Source organism: Ischnura elegans, chromosome 13 (assembly GCF_921293095.1).
Source record: "Ischnura elegans chromosome 13, ioIscEleg1.1, whole genome shotgun sequence".
Classification (NCBI taxonomy): domain Eukaryota; kingdom Metazoa; phylum Arthropoda; class Insecta; order Odonata; family Coenagrionidae; genus Ischnura; species Ischnura elegans.
In genome coordinates this window covers 7,666,364-7,682,221 of record NC_060258.1, presented here as the reverse complement: position 1 = coordinate 7,682,221, position 15,858 = coordinate 7,666,364, and the positions used below count along the sequence as shown (strand labels likewise).

The 15,858-nt window shown below is 37.4% G+C and overlaps 1 protein-coding gene across 1 annotated transcript; it reads right to left on the bottom strand.

Moving 5' to 3' along the window:
- Positions 1-294: 294 nt before the first annotated feature.
- LOC124170161 (oocyte zinc finger protein XlCOF6-like) lies at positions 295-14,871 on the bottom strand. The gene is made up of 5 exons (XM_046548862.1): positions 14,627-14,871; positions 10,655-10,822; positions 9,827-9,946; positions 5,515-5,587; positions 295-3,018 (listed from the first exon to the last, which is right to left on the bottom strand). Exons 1-5 carry the CDS (start codon positions 14,684-14,686, stop codon positions 1,220-1,222), a joined length of 2,220 nt encoding a protein of 739 aa, XP_046404818.1. The 5' UTR covers positions 14,687-14,871; the 3' UTR covers positions 295-1,219.
- Positions 14,872-15,858: the final 987 nt, after the last annotated feature.

Sequence of the window (15,858 nt, the reverse complement as noted above, 5' to 3'; positions counted from 1 at the left end):
TTCCACAAGGAAGCGTAATCGGCCCCCTGTTGTTTATTATATACATTAATGATCTCTGCTCCTGCATTAGCAGTAAAATATGTTTATTTGCTGACAACGCTGTCATCTATCGCCAAATTAGTGATCACTCTGACTATGAAATTCCATCATCGACTTAAAAAATGTTCATTTGTAGAGCCAAGAGTGGGAACTCGAAATTAATCCGAGCAAATGCATGGCAGTACATTTCTTGTGGAATTCGTCCAACTCTAACCATGTTTATGCAGTGGATGGTATTAACATAAAGGCAACAGGTGAAGTGAGAAGTCTCCATCGTATTTGGCATTTATTTCCTTACATTAAATGCTTAAATAAAGTCAGAAATGTGTCGTGTTTGGTCTTATTCTTCTTTTACATTATGCGCACATTACTAATATTTCAATCTAATAAAGGTGTAATATCAATTGCCTAAAGTCATTGTGTGACAGCTTTTGGGCTAGCAGATAACTCATGCAGAAGTTAACCTCCAGAAATGGGGAACTTCGAATCAGATAAGCAGAAAAAGGTCAGTGTTGAGAAAGAGGGAAGAGCGAAACATGATTCTATTATTCTCCTGTAACCAGATATTTTCTTTTGAAGCTTTTGATTTATGGTCTTCGTAATACGAACCCTGCGCAAGCTGGGGCCGTTTTGATTTTGGAGGGGAGGAAAGCGTCGGAGAAGCGTCGGGCCGATGACTGATGGATGGAGGGGGTAGCTGATTTTGGGAATTGTGCCGCACAGTTACTATCTCATGGCACTGAGGTTCTCCTGGTGGGGGAAACTGGGGATTTTCCGATTTTTTCCGATGTATTTCGTCAACTTGCCTAAAACAGCACTGCATGCACTAATTGACTAAAGTTCTCTACATTGTCTGAGTAAACTACCAACGATGTACGTGCGACAGTGTATGGTGCAAAATTCAAAGCATTCAAGATTTTAGCTGTAGCATAATTAATCGAGATCTCGTATATGGAATACTTTCTAGCATTTGAGTATTCGCGGATACTGTTCGCACATCTCTACAAAAAGGTTTCTCTCCTGAGTGTTTTTGCATGTGATTGGTGAGAGAAGAACTCGAAGTGAAAGACTTGCTGCAAATATTGCATGTAAACGGTCTCTTGTCTGTGTGTGTGCATGCAAGTATCCGATGAGACTTTATTTGCTAATGAAAGATTTAGTGATAACATGAAAAAGATTTCTATGCTGTGTGCGTACGCGTGTGTTGGACGAGTTTGTCCTTTCTTGAGAAAGTCTTTGTGCAATAATTGCACGAAAAAGGCTTCTCTCCTGTGTGTACACGCGAGTGTTCGACGAGTTTGTTCTTTCTAGTGAAAGTCTTAGCGCAATAATTGCACGAAAAAGGCTTCTCCCCTGTGTGCATATGCATATGTTGGACGAGTTTGTCCTTTCTGGAGAAAGTCTTTGTGCAATAATTGCACGAAAAAGGCTTCTCTCCTGTGTGTACACGCAAGTGTTGGATGAGTTTTGCCTTACTAGCGAAAGCCTTCGCGCAATAATTGCACGAAAAGGGCTTCTCCCCCGTATGGGTGCGCAAATGCATCTTGAGGTTGCATTTAAGAGAGAAAGACTTCATGCAATCACTACATGAAAAAGGCTTCTCTTCCGTGTGAGTGCGCATGTGTCGAGTAATGTTAGACTTCGAGGCAAAAGACTTGCTGCAAATCTCGCATGTAAACTGTCTCTTGCCTGTGTGAACAAGCGAGTGTTTGATGAGATTGTACTTTTCAGTGAAAGTCTTTGCGCAATAATTGCAAGAAAAAGGCTTCTCCCCTGTGTGTACACGTGAGTGTAGGATGAGATTCTCCTTTTTAGTGAAAGCCTTTGTGCAATAATTGCACGAAAAGGGCTTCTCCCCCGTGTGGGTGCGCAAATGCCTCATGAGGTTGCCTTTAAAAGAGAAAGACTTCATGCAATCACTACACGAAAAAGGCTTCTCATCCGTATGTGTGCGCAAGTGTTTAGTTATGCGAGACTTCGAAGCGAAAGACTTGCTGCAGATCGTACACGGATAACGTTTTCTTTCTTTGTGCGAACGCATGTGATTGCTAAGACCGCTCCTCAGCGGGAACGACTTGTTGCAGACGCTGCAATTGAAAGGCCCTCCTTTTGCGCCTCCTAGCGCATCATTTCTGAGGTTTCTCGTGCAAGAGGTGGTGGACTTTGAGGATATATTCTTTGTGTATGGTTTCCCATCCCCATCAGAACTTCCCACTCGTTCCGCAGTTTTTCTCTCTCCAATTCCACCACAGATTTCTAACACAGGCGCATTTACTTTTTGCATCGCCCCTCGTCTTTTCCTTTTCAATCCCATCAATGTCTCAGAGGTGGACGACTCACGAGAATCATTACTTTCTTCTCTTGATGCGGGGACTGTGAAAGACTCATCTTTTCCCATAGATGATTCATCATTAGGATCCAAATTGCTGGTACCAGAATGAATTTCCATGTGTTTGATCAGATCATCATTGGTGTTGAATGCATATCTGCAGTGGGAGCAATAATATAACTTTTCGTTTGAATTTTTACCATTTCTAGGATTTTTGATGAAGCAATAACTCATCTCTTTTTGGTTTTCCATGACTGCTTCAATGCCAATTCTTCTGTTTTCAGTGACTGTGATCAACCTAAGGCTATCTGTGATATTTGGTGCATCCCTCCTACCCCCTACAACAGTCATTGTGGCTCCATTTCCACTGTTTCTAGATGCTGGACTGTGTTTCATATCACTGAGTCCATCATCAGGAATTGAGTTAGACAGTACCTTGTCAGCATTGTGAGAAATGCCTTCTCTCAAATCTTTATCCATCGAATTCGTGCCATCCCAACATGGGGATGCCACAGTCTTGGATTGAATGTGTGTCACTGAGGCTGATGAACCAATACAATCATCGTTAAGATCAACCCATACATTTCTTTCTGCCAGCAGGAATGAAGTTGGTGTTGTTTCTACCAGCACTTGGTCAGGAGTTGACAGCCCTAGAAAGGAAAATCATATCACAATCTAGGACTCACAGACCTAATTTTTAAAAACCATTTGATAGATTGAAACCTATTCCCTTTGATTTATATTTTCGCTGGTTGCTAAACACAAATATGGTGTCATTCTCTTTCGGCAATTTCAATATTGGTTCAATTATGCCTGAAAAGGAAAGACAGGCATCCATAATAATCACTATATTGAAATTGTTGATGAGAAATGAAATCATCCCCTATAAAAATTTGTTCATTCAAAAGACAAATGTGTAATCAGTAATTTTGTATTATGTAAATTGTAATGTTCTTAAAGCTGATATTTTAAATGACAAATAATTTTTCATTTAGGAATACTTAAGGAGAGAATAATGTTTTCCTTTCATTCCTCTGCAAGTAGATCAGAAGTCAGTCTTTTTTGGTAATTTCAATAAACTACAATTTTGTCCAAAAAGAAAGTCGGCTATCAAGAATTATCTCATATCAAGCTTGAAATTGCTGAAGAAAAATGAAATCATGCCCTTTTAAAAAATATCCATTTAAAAGACAAAAACATGTGTTCAGTGGTTATGGATTATACACATCGTAATGTTCCATAAGTTAATACTTAAAATGGCATAGTTTTTTCTTTTGAGAATACTTGAGGAGAAAATAATGCTGTCCTAATCCTTCTACGTGAGAGAACAACAATTATCAAAATATTTAAGGAATATAATTCCTTTAATGTTAAATTGCTCCAGATTTTCAATATGAGTTTACTTTTAGCAGCTACATATTACTTTTCTCACCTCTAAGTAAACATTTTTCATAAAGTACTTAGCAATGGAAATCACGTGTGCCATGGAAGAGGCCACAATTCATGCATTTTTATTTGAAAATTCACAACACATTTTTGTCAAAAAAGGAATGCATCAACCATGAATCAAGCGTAGTTAACAATCAGAGGTAAATTTGATAAAAAAATAAAATTTGTTAAAAATTAAATAATTTCCTCCTTTTGTCCGCTTGAGGATAACAGTTAATAAGTCATAATGGTAGCAATTACATTTTTCCAGGTTGGATATGATATCCGTCTAAATCATTTCCTGATCAACCTGATGAGATCCACATAAGTATATTGAAATATTAGGTATTATCATTTTTTTAATCAATAGCAGCAAACTGTAACACATAAGTTATTAAAATTGAGTTGTGCTGCATCTTAGCTGTATTGATTTGTCTTCTAGTATTTACTTCTGAAACCCATAATATATCTACTTACTATCTGTTACAAAGTATTTTCTGCCATGATTCACTGTTACACCTAACCAAGCAGTTGCCATGCCTACAAAAATAATTGATTAAGGCTGTGCATTCCAAACTTCAAGCTAATGTTATAAATTCAACATGCTAATACCACTTCTGGGCTTACACTCTCAGTACCTTGTGTTCACTAATTTGGCTGTAATAAATGCTAGACATCCATTTAAGATTCAACAATGCTTAAATAATTTTAGTATTTCTTTCGGAAGAGTAAATTTTTGAAAATCATTTGCAATATTTGGTAAAAAAAATGCACAGGCAATGCAATGAGTTGAATGTGGATTCGTGCTAACAAAGGGTTCTACGGTCCACTCCAGTGGTTGGAGTAAGGGACCGGCTGGGTCCCAAATAACAAGGAAAAGGATACCAGGGTAACTCAACCCAAAAAAAAAAAAAAACTCCATGCGGAGAGGTTTCAAATATTATCATGCTACCCATAGCACAGAAAACGTTTACCTTCCATAGATGCAGGCCAGAAAGAATTCATAATGACATTTGAGTGTCAAAACTAGGCAAAAAGTAGGCAGTGGAGTAGTGCATAAATGGGTGGAAAGTACTACCGGTGTTATGTATTTCAGCATTGATGTATCGCATTTCTGCCAAAAGAAGTCGGAAACAATTTCATTCCGTCATTTCACTGAATTCCACCCACATGTTTTATGCAAATACCACCCTTAGTTGTACAGGCACTGGTTTCTCACGCTAAGCACTCATAATGGATCATTAATAATTAGAAATTTTTGTCTATAACACCAGTCATAAAGAACTCATTTGTTGAAGCTCATTGACTGGACTAGAGTGCAGATCTCATACGAATCTTTCACTGCCATAAATGCAATATGTCACTAAAATATGAAATTTTACTAGCCAATGGTCGCACAAGTTAAATATCGATAGACTTCAGCAGAATAAAATATTTTACATTAAAAGGACTTCTACTGTACATAAATGTTAAAGGAAATTGTGATAATTCATTACATTAAATACATGACATTTACAAATATAATACATTACATTTCATATCATTAGAAATCCAGACCACACAAATGTAAAGATAAACATTCTCTCATATTTAAGTGACACGTAAACTAAATAAAACAAAAGTTACACATGGATGACTAACTTAGGGTCTTCATGCTTCAAAAAAGTTACAACACCCTCTCCACGCACATGTATTTGCAAGACCTAGAGGTTACTCACCTATAGCCTCAGTCATAGAGTCATTGGTCATTTCAGAATTACCAATCACTTTTTCGTCCCCTGTAAACATATGCTGAAAGTAGGAATCAACTCATTAATCAATGAACATAAGAATCAATATTCTTTTATTACACCATTCTTTTACAATATAGAACTATCATCCACACATATACAGCAATGAACACTTTGTAATTTCTTTCAACAATGAGACAGTTTTTGAATAATGTTCATTCTAAATTGAATAACTGTGCCTTAAATACTGTGCCATTCCTGTAATCATCTTTACAATTTTTATCGTTGACTTCATTTTCTCATGATTCATACCGAATGTAGAGCTACTTTTATAGCAGATAGTAATTCAATTACCCAATGGAAAACTAGCCACTGTCCATGGAAGCGATATACATTAATAACATTACCAACCCTACAAAGGTTATAATTCCTGATTCTTTATTACTTCTGTGGGTACACGTCACCCTTGAGAAAGCGACCAGAATCGGTCGGTTATGTTAGGCCATCCCAGTAATTGACGCGGTGACATAGCCCAAAAGTTTTTATTCGACAGTAATAATTCCTGTGCTGCAAATAATAAAGGCTATATTTTGGCACAGGGCAATCCTTTTTCAAAGTAAATATCTGTGTAAACGGAGCAACAATTATTCTGTTTTGGTCCATTATATAACTAGAAGATACCATATTTATTTAAGAAAATCATTCACTTAATTGTTCACCCAACTGCGGTCTTAACCATGGTCAGTAACACCTTAGGCCTACACCATCATCTGAACAGGTATTGGGTGGTTTCCTATTACAGTAAAACCTCTATATAGTGAACCTCTTTATCTCATAAAACCTCCATATATCATACAAACGAGACACCCCCAAGACCGCCTAACTACCTCCGCAAATCGTACCGAGACAACTTGAGACCATTAATGCAGCCGCGATTATGTAAATGGAATGACATTTTCAGCAATAAAATTTTCAGGCTTATTTTTTTATAAACCTTAAATAATTACGTTAACCATTAGTTAGGGCAATTTTGTTCCATATGAGAGCATACCTGGCAGTAAATAAGAAAAAGGCATCCAACTATCGTAATCACATTAAGAGACAGTAAATGAAGATGGAACACGTCGTTTTCTCTCGAATCATGGACAAAATCGCACAATAGCACTTGCTTTCTTTTACTTATGGCTTTATTTTCTTGCAAGTGCCTACATACTATGTTCAGTTAATAAAAGAGGCAACCAGCGCACCCTGAATCACTTGCTGGCGGAAATATTTCAACCAACTTCACTCCCATCCATGGAGACTGAATTACTCAACCGCATTGCTACTTCCGCTTCCAAAATGAAAATATTTCATGAATTCACCGCGACTTGAAAAAAATCAAATACAGTTTTGCAGTTATTTTATTCCCATATTTCTCGGTGTAGTACTTTCTTACTACCGCCTTGGTAATTTTTTCGAAGCTTTCATGAACGATGGTAGTTTACAATTTATTGCACTTAACAACAGTCATATGTCTTACCTGCGTATTTATGCCGCAAAATCTTACTCTTCCATCAGGAGTCCGGGTATCGGAATTGGTTCCAGCAATACTGAATGAACATCAATTCATGGGCGACAACGTTAGGTGAAGGAGACAGCTTATTAGCTGATACACGGTAGGGTAATGACATTTTTTACCGTCGCCGCCACATCCTGAAGTAGTTCGCCCAGCATTCTCACAAAGAAATCACTTCCTTACGCAGAACTAGCGTTTCTGTGAGCCCTCAACTGAGTTTTTCTTTGGAACGGTATGTGCATTGTATTTTGGAGAGAGGGAGTTCGACGAAATTTTGAAAATTACGCTCAATTTCTTGTCTATTTTTTGCAGTAGTCACGTGTTTATTATTTTTTTTATAATCTTTAACAAGTCACATGTTATAAGAATGATAAATCAATTTTCTAAAAGATATTATAAGGAGTATTTTCAATTATTTGCCATAACATATGAAAATTACATAATTCATCTTAGGCTGATAATGGATTCGAGAAATAAAATGCGACGGCTTGACATTACCACATAATTAGAAATTTTCTTAGCCATCAAAGAGGGCAGGCAGAAGAAAGACATAGCAGTGACCTTAGGAATGCCATCGTTCACCCTGAAATCTATTTTAAACAACCGAGGAAAAACAGAAGAAACTGCATATCTAGGCTGCACAAATAAAAATAACTCAGGCAGTGACATACGAGGATGAAGAAATTATGTATAGAGATATAAAACTAATGCACTTTCCTCCAAACACTTAGTTAATTACAGCCCTTAGACCAGGGAATTATTTCTTAGGTCAAAAGGCATCAACGAAAACAGCTAGTGATTTATCTATAGTGAAAATGACATTAAAAAGTGCTCATGGAATTGAAAACATCATTTCAAAAGAGTTTGAAATTTTTTTTAAGCAAACTCAACAACTAATTTTATTTTCTAAGAAGGCCTCTTGAACAAGTTACTTTTACCTTTGTTTAATCATTAAATTGTAAATATATGTTTACCTATGCATGCATACATGTTTAAATATATTAATATAATGGCTTAAAAGACTGTAGCACCTTTCATTTCCCAAGGATATGAAAAAATGGCGCCTACCACTGACACCTCTCCATAGTGAACCTGCACACATCAAATTGCCCAAATTTCGGTCCCCTCCATTACGATGTAGAGAGGTTTTACTGAATTTTTTATTGCCTAAATCCAAAGATTTTTTCCTCTGGAGTAAGCATTTAACACTTTTGGATTTTTAAATGACAATATCTATTTTTCGCGATTAAATGAAGTGAAAATTTTCAAGCGCACGAAAATGTGACAGCCAAGTATGAATGATGGGAAAAGCCCATGTTACTTCATTCTGGTCCCCGCTGCCATCGTGTGAGGTGACCTTGTGGCGATGATATGTGAGCCACTGTGATGCAGGCTGCTAGCAGGGAGCAGACTACCCTCCTAGCAGGAAGCACTTGGCTTAAATAAGGATTACTATTCTCCTGTCAAACGAAGGAAACTTTCCGAACTTAGGCAATTTTAATAGGTGATTATTATGAGATGTTTCCCTGAGCTCTGTGCCTCATGCATGCATTGCTTATCTCAGACGATGTAAAGCTCCTATCTACTCATATAGAAACTAGGTCCCTATGATGTCACTTGGAGTGGCATCACATGGGCTCCAATCTGGCCTTTTTCAAATCAGGTTAAAATGGACCATTGCCATACTGGTATTTCTAAAACGAAAGAATTTGTGTATTATGTTTTCGCTAATGGTGGGTAATGAATCGCACCAATGCCTTTCATTTTCTATGATGAAGGAAACTACCCGATTGGTTACCTATACATATAACTGTTAAGATTTCTATGAAATGCATAATTTTTTATATTTGCGGACAATGCCGTTTTTTTATTAACAGAAAAAATATCTAAGTACTTTTTTGTAGTCAAGGGTTTGTTGTTTTACTTTGTTGTGAGTCTTTTAACAAATGTATGAGAATAAAACTCGAAGTAGATATTGGATCCTGATTTTTCCAGGCTCACTGCCGAAGCTTGTATAGTTGCACGAAGACTTCTTCCACGGGTTACCGAAATAATATTTTTTTATCAATAACAGTATTTTTTAATGCTACCACCAGGTTATGGTAAGCAATGTAAAGCAAAAGTGTTAATAGCTGGAGGTATGAAGAGAAGAATGAAATTATCATTTTGAAACAATAGGAGTGATAATGCACACCAACGAAGCTTCAGCAGAAAAAAAGAAGATTTTGAAGGAGGAGAAGTTAAGTAATGGGTAAAGTTATGCCATTTTCCCTTGGGATTGAATGGTCACTCGAGTGCAACCACTACTTCAAAACTCTATTCTGTTCACATCTGTCCTAGTCAGGTCTTGGTACTGTGAATGCAAAGGATGCATGTCCCTTCAAGTGCCAACCATGCAAAGTTTTCACAGACCCCACCCCATGGGTTAAGTGGGATTTACTCTGATTAACTCCTACGTCCCACTCTTTTCTCCCCGGAAAAACATTATTCAAATCCAAACGCAGAATTAAAAAGTCAGAGCAAACAGTAGCTTGATATATATGACATTTTCATTGTCATATAAATGCATTTTACTGCTTTTTCAGGAGCAAAAGTCAAACATGAAGGTAATGGACAAAAGGGACAGATTACGTTACCATGTGAGACAAAAAATGAGTGTTTCTACTGAATGATGTCAGGAAAGATCCAGAGAGGAATGAATTCTTGAGACAGAAAAACTTTACATGGTAAAAGTGCACTTACCTCGTCATCAACTTCCAGGGGGTCTACAGCATCACTTGAGATGCCAACTGCAGTCGGTGAGTTAAATGCAGGATAATTCTCCTCATTGAGGAGCTCTTCGTTTTCCTCTTCCTCATTTAACTAAAAGGGAATGTTGAGTGTCACTCAATAAAAGCTATATAAGTAATAACTTAACTATAACATCTCTAATCCATAATAATAGAACCATGCTCTACTCCAGAGGCCACTCAAGCTGGTCGAAACTGTGTATGCCTGAGATTCTTATGACCAACCTTAACCCTTTTACTGCCGGCCCATTTCAGGTGGGATGTACCAAGACTGCCAAGACTATTTTCTGAAATTATCATCATTTCAGATTTAAAAATTTTTCAGCTAATCATTTTTTTTATACATCTAGATTTTTTTCCCAATTCTTAAGATATATTTACATCTTATAACCATAGATAGATTGTGGGGGTTTACATAAATTACAGCCATTGAAAAGGCCACAATCACGAAAAAAGTGAAATAATTAGGGCCGATAAATTAGCCCCTGGCATTTTTTGCTCAACCAGCGAGGGCCAATATATCGGCCAGGTGGCAGTGAAAGGGTTAATGCACTAGCTGACTCAGCAACAGCTAGCAAACATCGTGGCCTGGCAACCCAGGGGTTGTTTATTTTTTTTTCTTCCAGCTTCACCAACTTAGATGTACCAGAAACTCGCACATTTGAGGGTGACTTCCCTTACAAATGCATACATACACTCAATGCAATCCTAATTTTGTCATACAAATAAGAATTTTACTCAAATAAAGGCCATGCTGCTCCTAGATGAGAATAAAACTTACCACAATATTGGATCTGGGTAACTGGCAGTCTTGCATGGGAATGTATATTTCAGTCATTTGAACAGAGCATGTAAACTGTGAAGTTTCTTCAATCTTATCTCGAATACATTCTTTTGTGCCAGCAGAAGATCCCGCATTGTCATTGGCTGCCTTCTCTTCTTTGATGATCTGTGCAGGAAGAAAAGTGATAAACAAGTCACCTACATCAAAATTAACAAATAAGTCATTCTCATCAGGCAAGGCTGTAGACAGGGCGGGGATCAAGGAGGTTTGATCCCCCCAAAATGAAAAAAATTAAATAGATATTTTATGCTCACTTGGTGCTCACACGACGATATTATGTATATAGCTGCGCAGGGACATCTAGTAGTCCAATGCAAGTTAAGTCAATAATTATCCAAGCGAATTTATAGGTGCAGTTTGCGTAGTTGTAGTGCAGTGTGTGAAATAACAGTGCTGTGAATTAGAAGAGAGGTAGGTGACTTATGGGCCTCCTGAGGGACTGCAGAATTGACATCGACACCAAGGAGTTAATTCATTTGGTCCGTGCAATAAAAATCTGAAAGGTTAAATTAAATTTTATAATAATATTTTCATATTTTCCTTTACGGGTTTACAATAAATATGTATATTTTATGTTTGTCTATTACTCCATAAACCCCCCGAAAATATTTTCTGGCCACAGCCTTGTAATCAGGTGAGCTGTTCAGCCAGAGTCAACGTTTCAATGGCTAGCTCTGTTATCGTCCTCAGGGCATTGAGTGATGGACCAACAATTCATCTGCATGGCCAACAAAAGAGTGACATCATGATGAGCTTTGATGCTCTGTACCTATCTCTACAGAGGATTTCCATTTGGACACATGCTTCAGCTCCTGAGTATGCCCTTCTAAATATATCATATCGTATCTAAATAATCAATATCGTAGAACTATTTCTTCCGGTATGGATAACAACATACTTCACGAAAGATAGAAAATTCTTTGAGCAGCTGGAATGCATCCACATTGGATATAGTCTAAACATCACTGCAGCCATAGCAGATTTTTAATGGAGGATTTTGAGGAGAAGACAACCCAGTGACCCACAGCAGCCTAAATACTGAAACCACTACATGAATGACACATTCATTGTTTGGCCAGATGGGCTGAAGGCTCACCAGTAAACCTCCATAACATGAATAGAAAAAACAACAAAATCAAGTTCAGGAAGGAGCACAAGAAAAATGGATGTCTGCCGTTCCCTGAAATTCTAATACATCAAGAAGATGGCTGATGCCTGGACAGGCGGGTATACCATAAGCCCACTCATATAGATATCTATGTGAATGGGCGGAGTCATCACCATCCCATCCAATGGGATGCTGAAAATTTAATTCAGCCCGTCTTTACCATAGTCAATGAAGAGAGCTTACCCAGTGTATTGAAACTCCTTCAAAAATTGTTTCGGCAGAATGGACACAGGGTCAATGTATTTGAAGTGATCCAAGGTAGGTTGCTTAACCATTTTTCAATTTTTTATTTTTTAATATGTTTTTACTACACAAATGGGAAGTTCAAAACCGATTTTAAAAAATTTCATTTTACACCGTTTACATGTGGTGGCCATTTTTGTTTTGAATCACGGAGGGTTTTTTTCCCTTTGAAGACGTTTGTGTTAAATTAATTATCCCTGGACTGCATCGTGCTACAAGATTGAAACTGCATGGCATCGTTTTTTTCAGTACTTATTTCCATACAATAGTGTTTCATAGCCATAATTCCCCATGCAAATTTTACCTGTCTAAATGGTCTCCAAAGTAGGGGGTCGAAAATTGAAGAATTCCTCTCTTTAGAAATTAAAAAAAAACCATGAAGGAGAAATTTATCAGAGTTAACATTTTTTTGTAGTAAGACATCATTGGGTACAAACATTTTATAGAGTATCAGCATTGACAACTCACTCGTTAATTGTTTATGAATTTTTAAAATTTGTTTTTTTTTTAATTTATGTTAAGTTTGAGGCTGCATATCTCAGATGGGACTGGATAAAAATACACGATTTTTACACATTATATAGTCCTTTGTGATAGCAAAGTGAAGTAAAAATTTCAGTTGTGAAGGGGACATCCATCCTGCCCCTAAGAAACCCTACGAGGAAAACATGTGAACCTTAATAGAACAAAAACAAAAAAAGGAAACCAGTCGTGAGGGCTTGCCTCCCATTCATCTACACTACATCCAGTAAATTATCGAGAATTCTAGGAATAAATTGAATTGACACAATCAATAAGCCACCTTGGAGACTAATGATGTCTAAGAAAAAAGACGATGACAAGCTTGGAATAGGGAATACTTAAACAGGAACTTCAAGTACTGTACTTTAGCATAGAAGAAGGGCTCACCTTAGTTATGAAAACATGGAAATATTAGATAAGGTTGTTAATGGGTTGAGCAGTGCTGAGAAGAATAAAGATATCTGTGCTGTTTGTTGGAAGGAAAAAAAACAAAGCTGCTACACAATACATCAAGGATACTGTATATCGTCCATTACAAAATATTTTACTTTTGCCATTTAAATTATGATAAGACATCATATCTAATGGAGGAAAAAAAGTTTTAGAAAATCTCTAACATTTGCACAGTACTTAATCCTATGCATGTCTTAGCCTCCATATATTAATAACCTCCTCGATCATATAGGATTTAAATTTTTCATTCATCTTTGAGCGTGTCAAGAGGTGTGCCTACGTGTCTGGATTACCAAAAATTGTGCGATGTGATGTAACAAAGGGTAATGAGATAACGACGCAAAAGATGTGTCAAGGCGCAACCAAAAGTTGCACTAGGGGGCTCGGGCACATGCTATGAACCTTTCTGTCTGCTTTGGTTGCGATCCATGCAGCCATAAGGAAACGCAAAGGGGACATACAAATGATGAGAAGAGACGGGACGAATAATCGGAGAACACGGATAACCCAAAATTTCACTTTAAAGTATTGTTATTTTCATAATTTACATAAAACACAAAATATATTATTATTAATGACATAATTCCGCTATTTTAAAGTGCTCCCCAGACGCAATTACAGCTTTCTTCGCCAGTTCGCGATCTTTTTAGCAGTGATAACATGGTTGTACTCGTGTTATTAATGCTCCATATAAGGCCTGGTTGTGAAAACCATACATCCGTGGCTGTGTGATCAAGGATACAGAAAAGTGGTTTGAAATAATGCTTCAAAACCACTGCTCGATGTCTGAAAATACACTGTCAGGCACCACACCACGTAGTCGCCTATCACACGAGTTTCCCTGCTTGCAATTGCAGCAGGACTTGTATCAATGATCACGGGGCACGGTGGTGAGCTGCAAGGCTTGGAAAACAGGAACACAGTACTCCCGTGAATGCAGCTAGCTCGCTATTGCTTCTATTTCGAAGGGGATTCTAACAGAAGTAATATGCTTGGTGTATCCTAGTATTAATGAAGTTATTCCGATGATTTTGCATCCAATTTTATTTTTTTACAAAGGTCGCTAAAAATATTGAGCCAGAGTAAAAATCATTCACGGATAATCCACAACACAGATACTGCAGCCGGATAATCGGGCGTCTGTTATATTTACAACCTCCTTGTACGCATTCCTTTTTCTGTCACTCAACATGCCCCTTTTCTGTCCCTGTAATCATCTACATACCTGTCTTTCTGCCAAAGAAAAAGTATGGACATTAATAGCAACTGTAACACCATGCTTTTAATCATGGATGGACGGATCAAGGATATTTTCTGATCCGGATTCGGATCAGATCCTTGATTCTCGGAGCCGGATCTTTCGGATCGGATATTTTTGGATCCAAGTATGCATTTCATTTCATTAAGTACTGAGGGAGAGTGAAAATCATGCGTGGATAATCCGCAGCCGGATAATCGCTGCTCTGCTGTACTTTGTCTACTATAAAAACTGTGTCGATCAGCGAGAATCCCAAACTTCGCACCTTGGTTCCGGCATCACTATTTCTGGATTCATCCCCTTCATCCAAATCGCTCTCCAGCATTGGACAGAAGCTCTCCTCCTCATCGTCTTCCTGAAATTGCTGCTTCTCGGGAAGATCTGCCTCCGCACAACCTATGAGGGCCTGTCAATGCACAAGGTATTCAGTATCTATTAAAGTTCAACGAGTTCAAAAACCACACAAAAGGTTTTTGGGATTGCCTCACGGGTGAAACGGAGTTGGAACCCCTTATGTGACCATTGGTGGATTGGCGGCGGTTTCTACAACTATTTTCTGGATAGGGTTCTTCTCAGTGATTGACTAATTTTAAAGCTTCATATCCTCCACGATATAGTTACCTAACTTTTTTCAACAAATCCTGGATTTATTATTCAAAAAAACATTTATAAAACGTTCGAGCATGATTTCGATAGAATCTGTGGATTATAAGAAGAATTTGGATTAATGTTTTTTATAAGAGGTGAAATATTCTAGTGGATATTTTGCATTGTTGCTTGTTTACGGTTAAAAGTTTATGTTAGATTGGTGTTTGAAAGGTTTAATTGTCCAAAATAGAAGTCAAATTCATTGTTTTTCTTTTTTAAATTATAAATTTCTTATTATTTCTTTTTGGTGTAAGTAAAAATAAAATTATATATTAAAATTGTATTTTTGCAGTAATTTTACACATTTTTCAAAAGGTTTATCGTGCACCGACCAGGGGGTCCAACTACAGTCCTGCCTGCCTCACAAAGGAAGCTTTAAAGAAATAAAGCAGGAGGGATATAAGTCCTAATTATATTCTGAATACTCCATCAGCAACACCTCACATTATCATCTCACCTGCCTGACATTAAAAATACTTTCTTCTGCTAACCTTTCATATGGGTAAAGAAGATTTGTTTGGAAAATAAATATTCATTCAACCTTCAAGTTTTTCAAGATGGTGGAGTTTTTGCCTTGGCATTACTGCTCCACTGAACCCAACAGGTCTCTTCAGTCCCCTTCCTATGGAGCATTTTTGCATTTTTGCAGGACATTCGTTAAGAAGGGTTGTTTGAGTGGAGTTGCCGAGCAGTAAAACTGGATAACTGGAACTTAAATCATTATTGGGTCACTCCATGTCAGCTCATCCAGGCATGACACCCACCAACTCGGATTTTGATGAAACTTTGCAATTTTCATCCTTTTATGTAGGAATGAAACAGTGTAAAATATTTCTCGTCTATCTCTTA

Excerpts from the sequence above, each read along its gene's own strand:
- LOC124170161 (XM_046548862.1), bottom strand. The coding sequence starts at position 14,686 with ATGCTGGAGAGCGATTTGGATGAAGGGGATGAATCCAGAAATAGTGAT. Across the intron at positions 10,823-14,626 it reads ATAGTGATGCCGGAACCAAG|ATCATCAAAGAAGAGAAGGC; the intron begins GTGCGAAGTTTG and ends CTTCCTGCACAG. Across the intron at positions 5,588-9,826 it reads CCCTGGAAGTTGATGACGAG|CATATGTTTACAGGGGACGA; the intron begins GTAAGTGCACTT and ends TCCTACTTTCAG.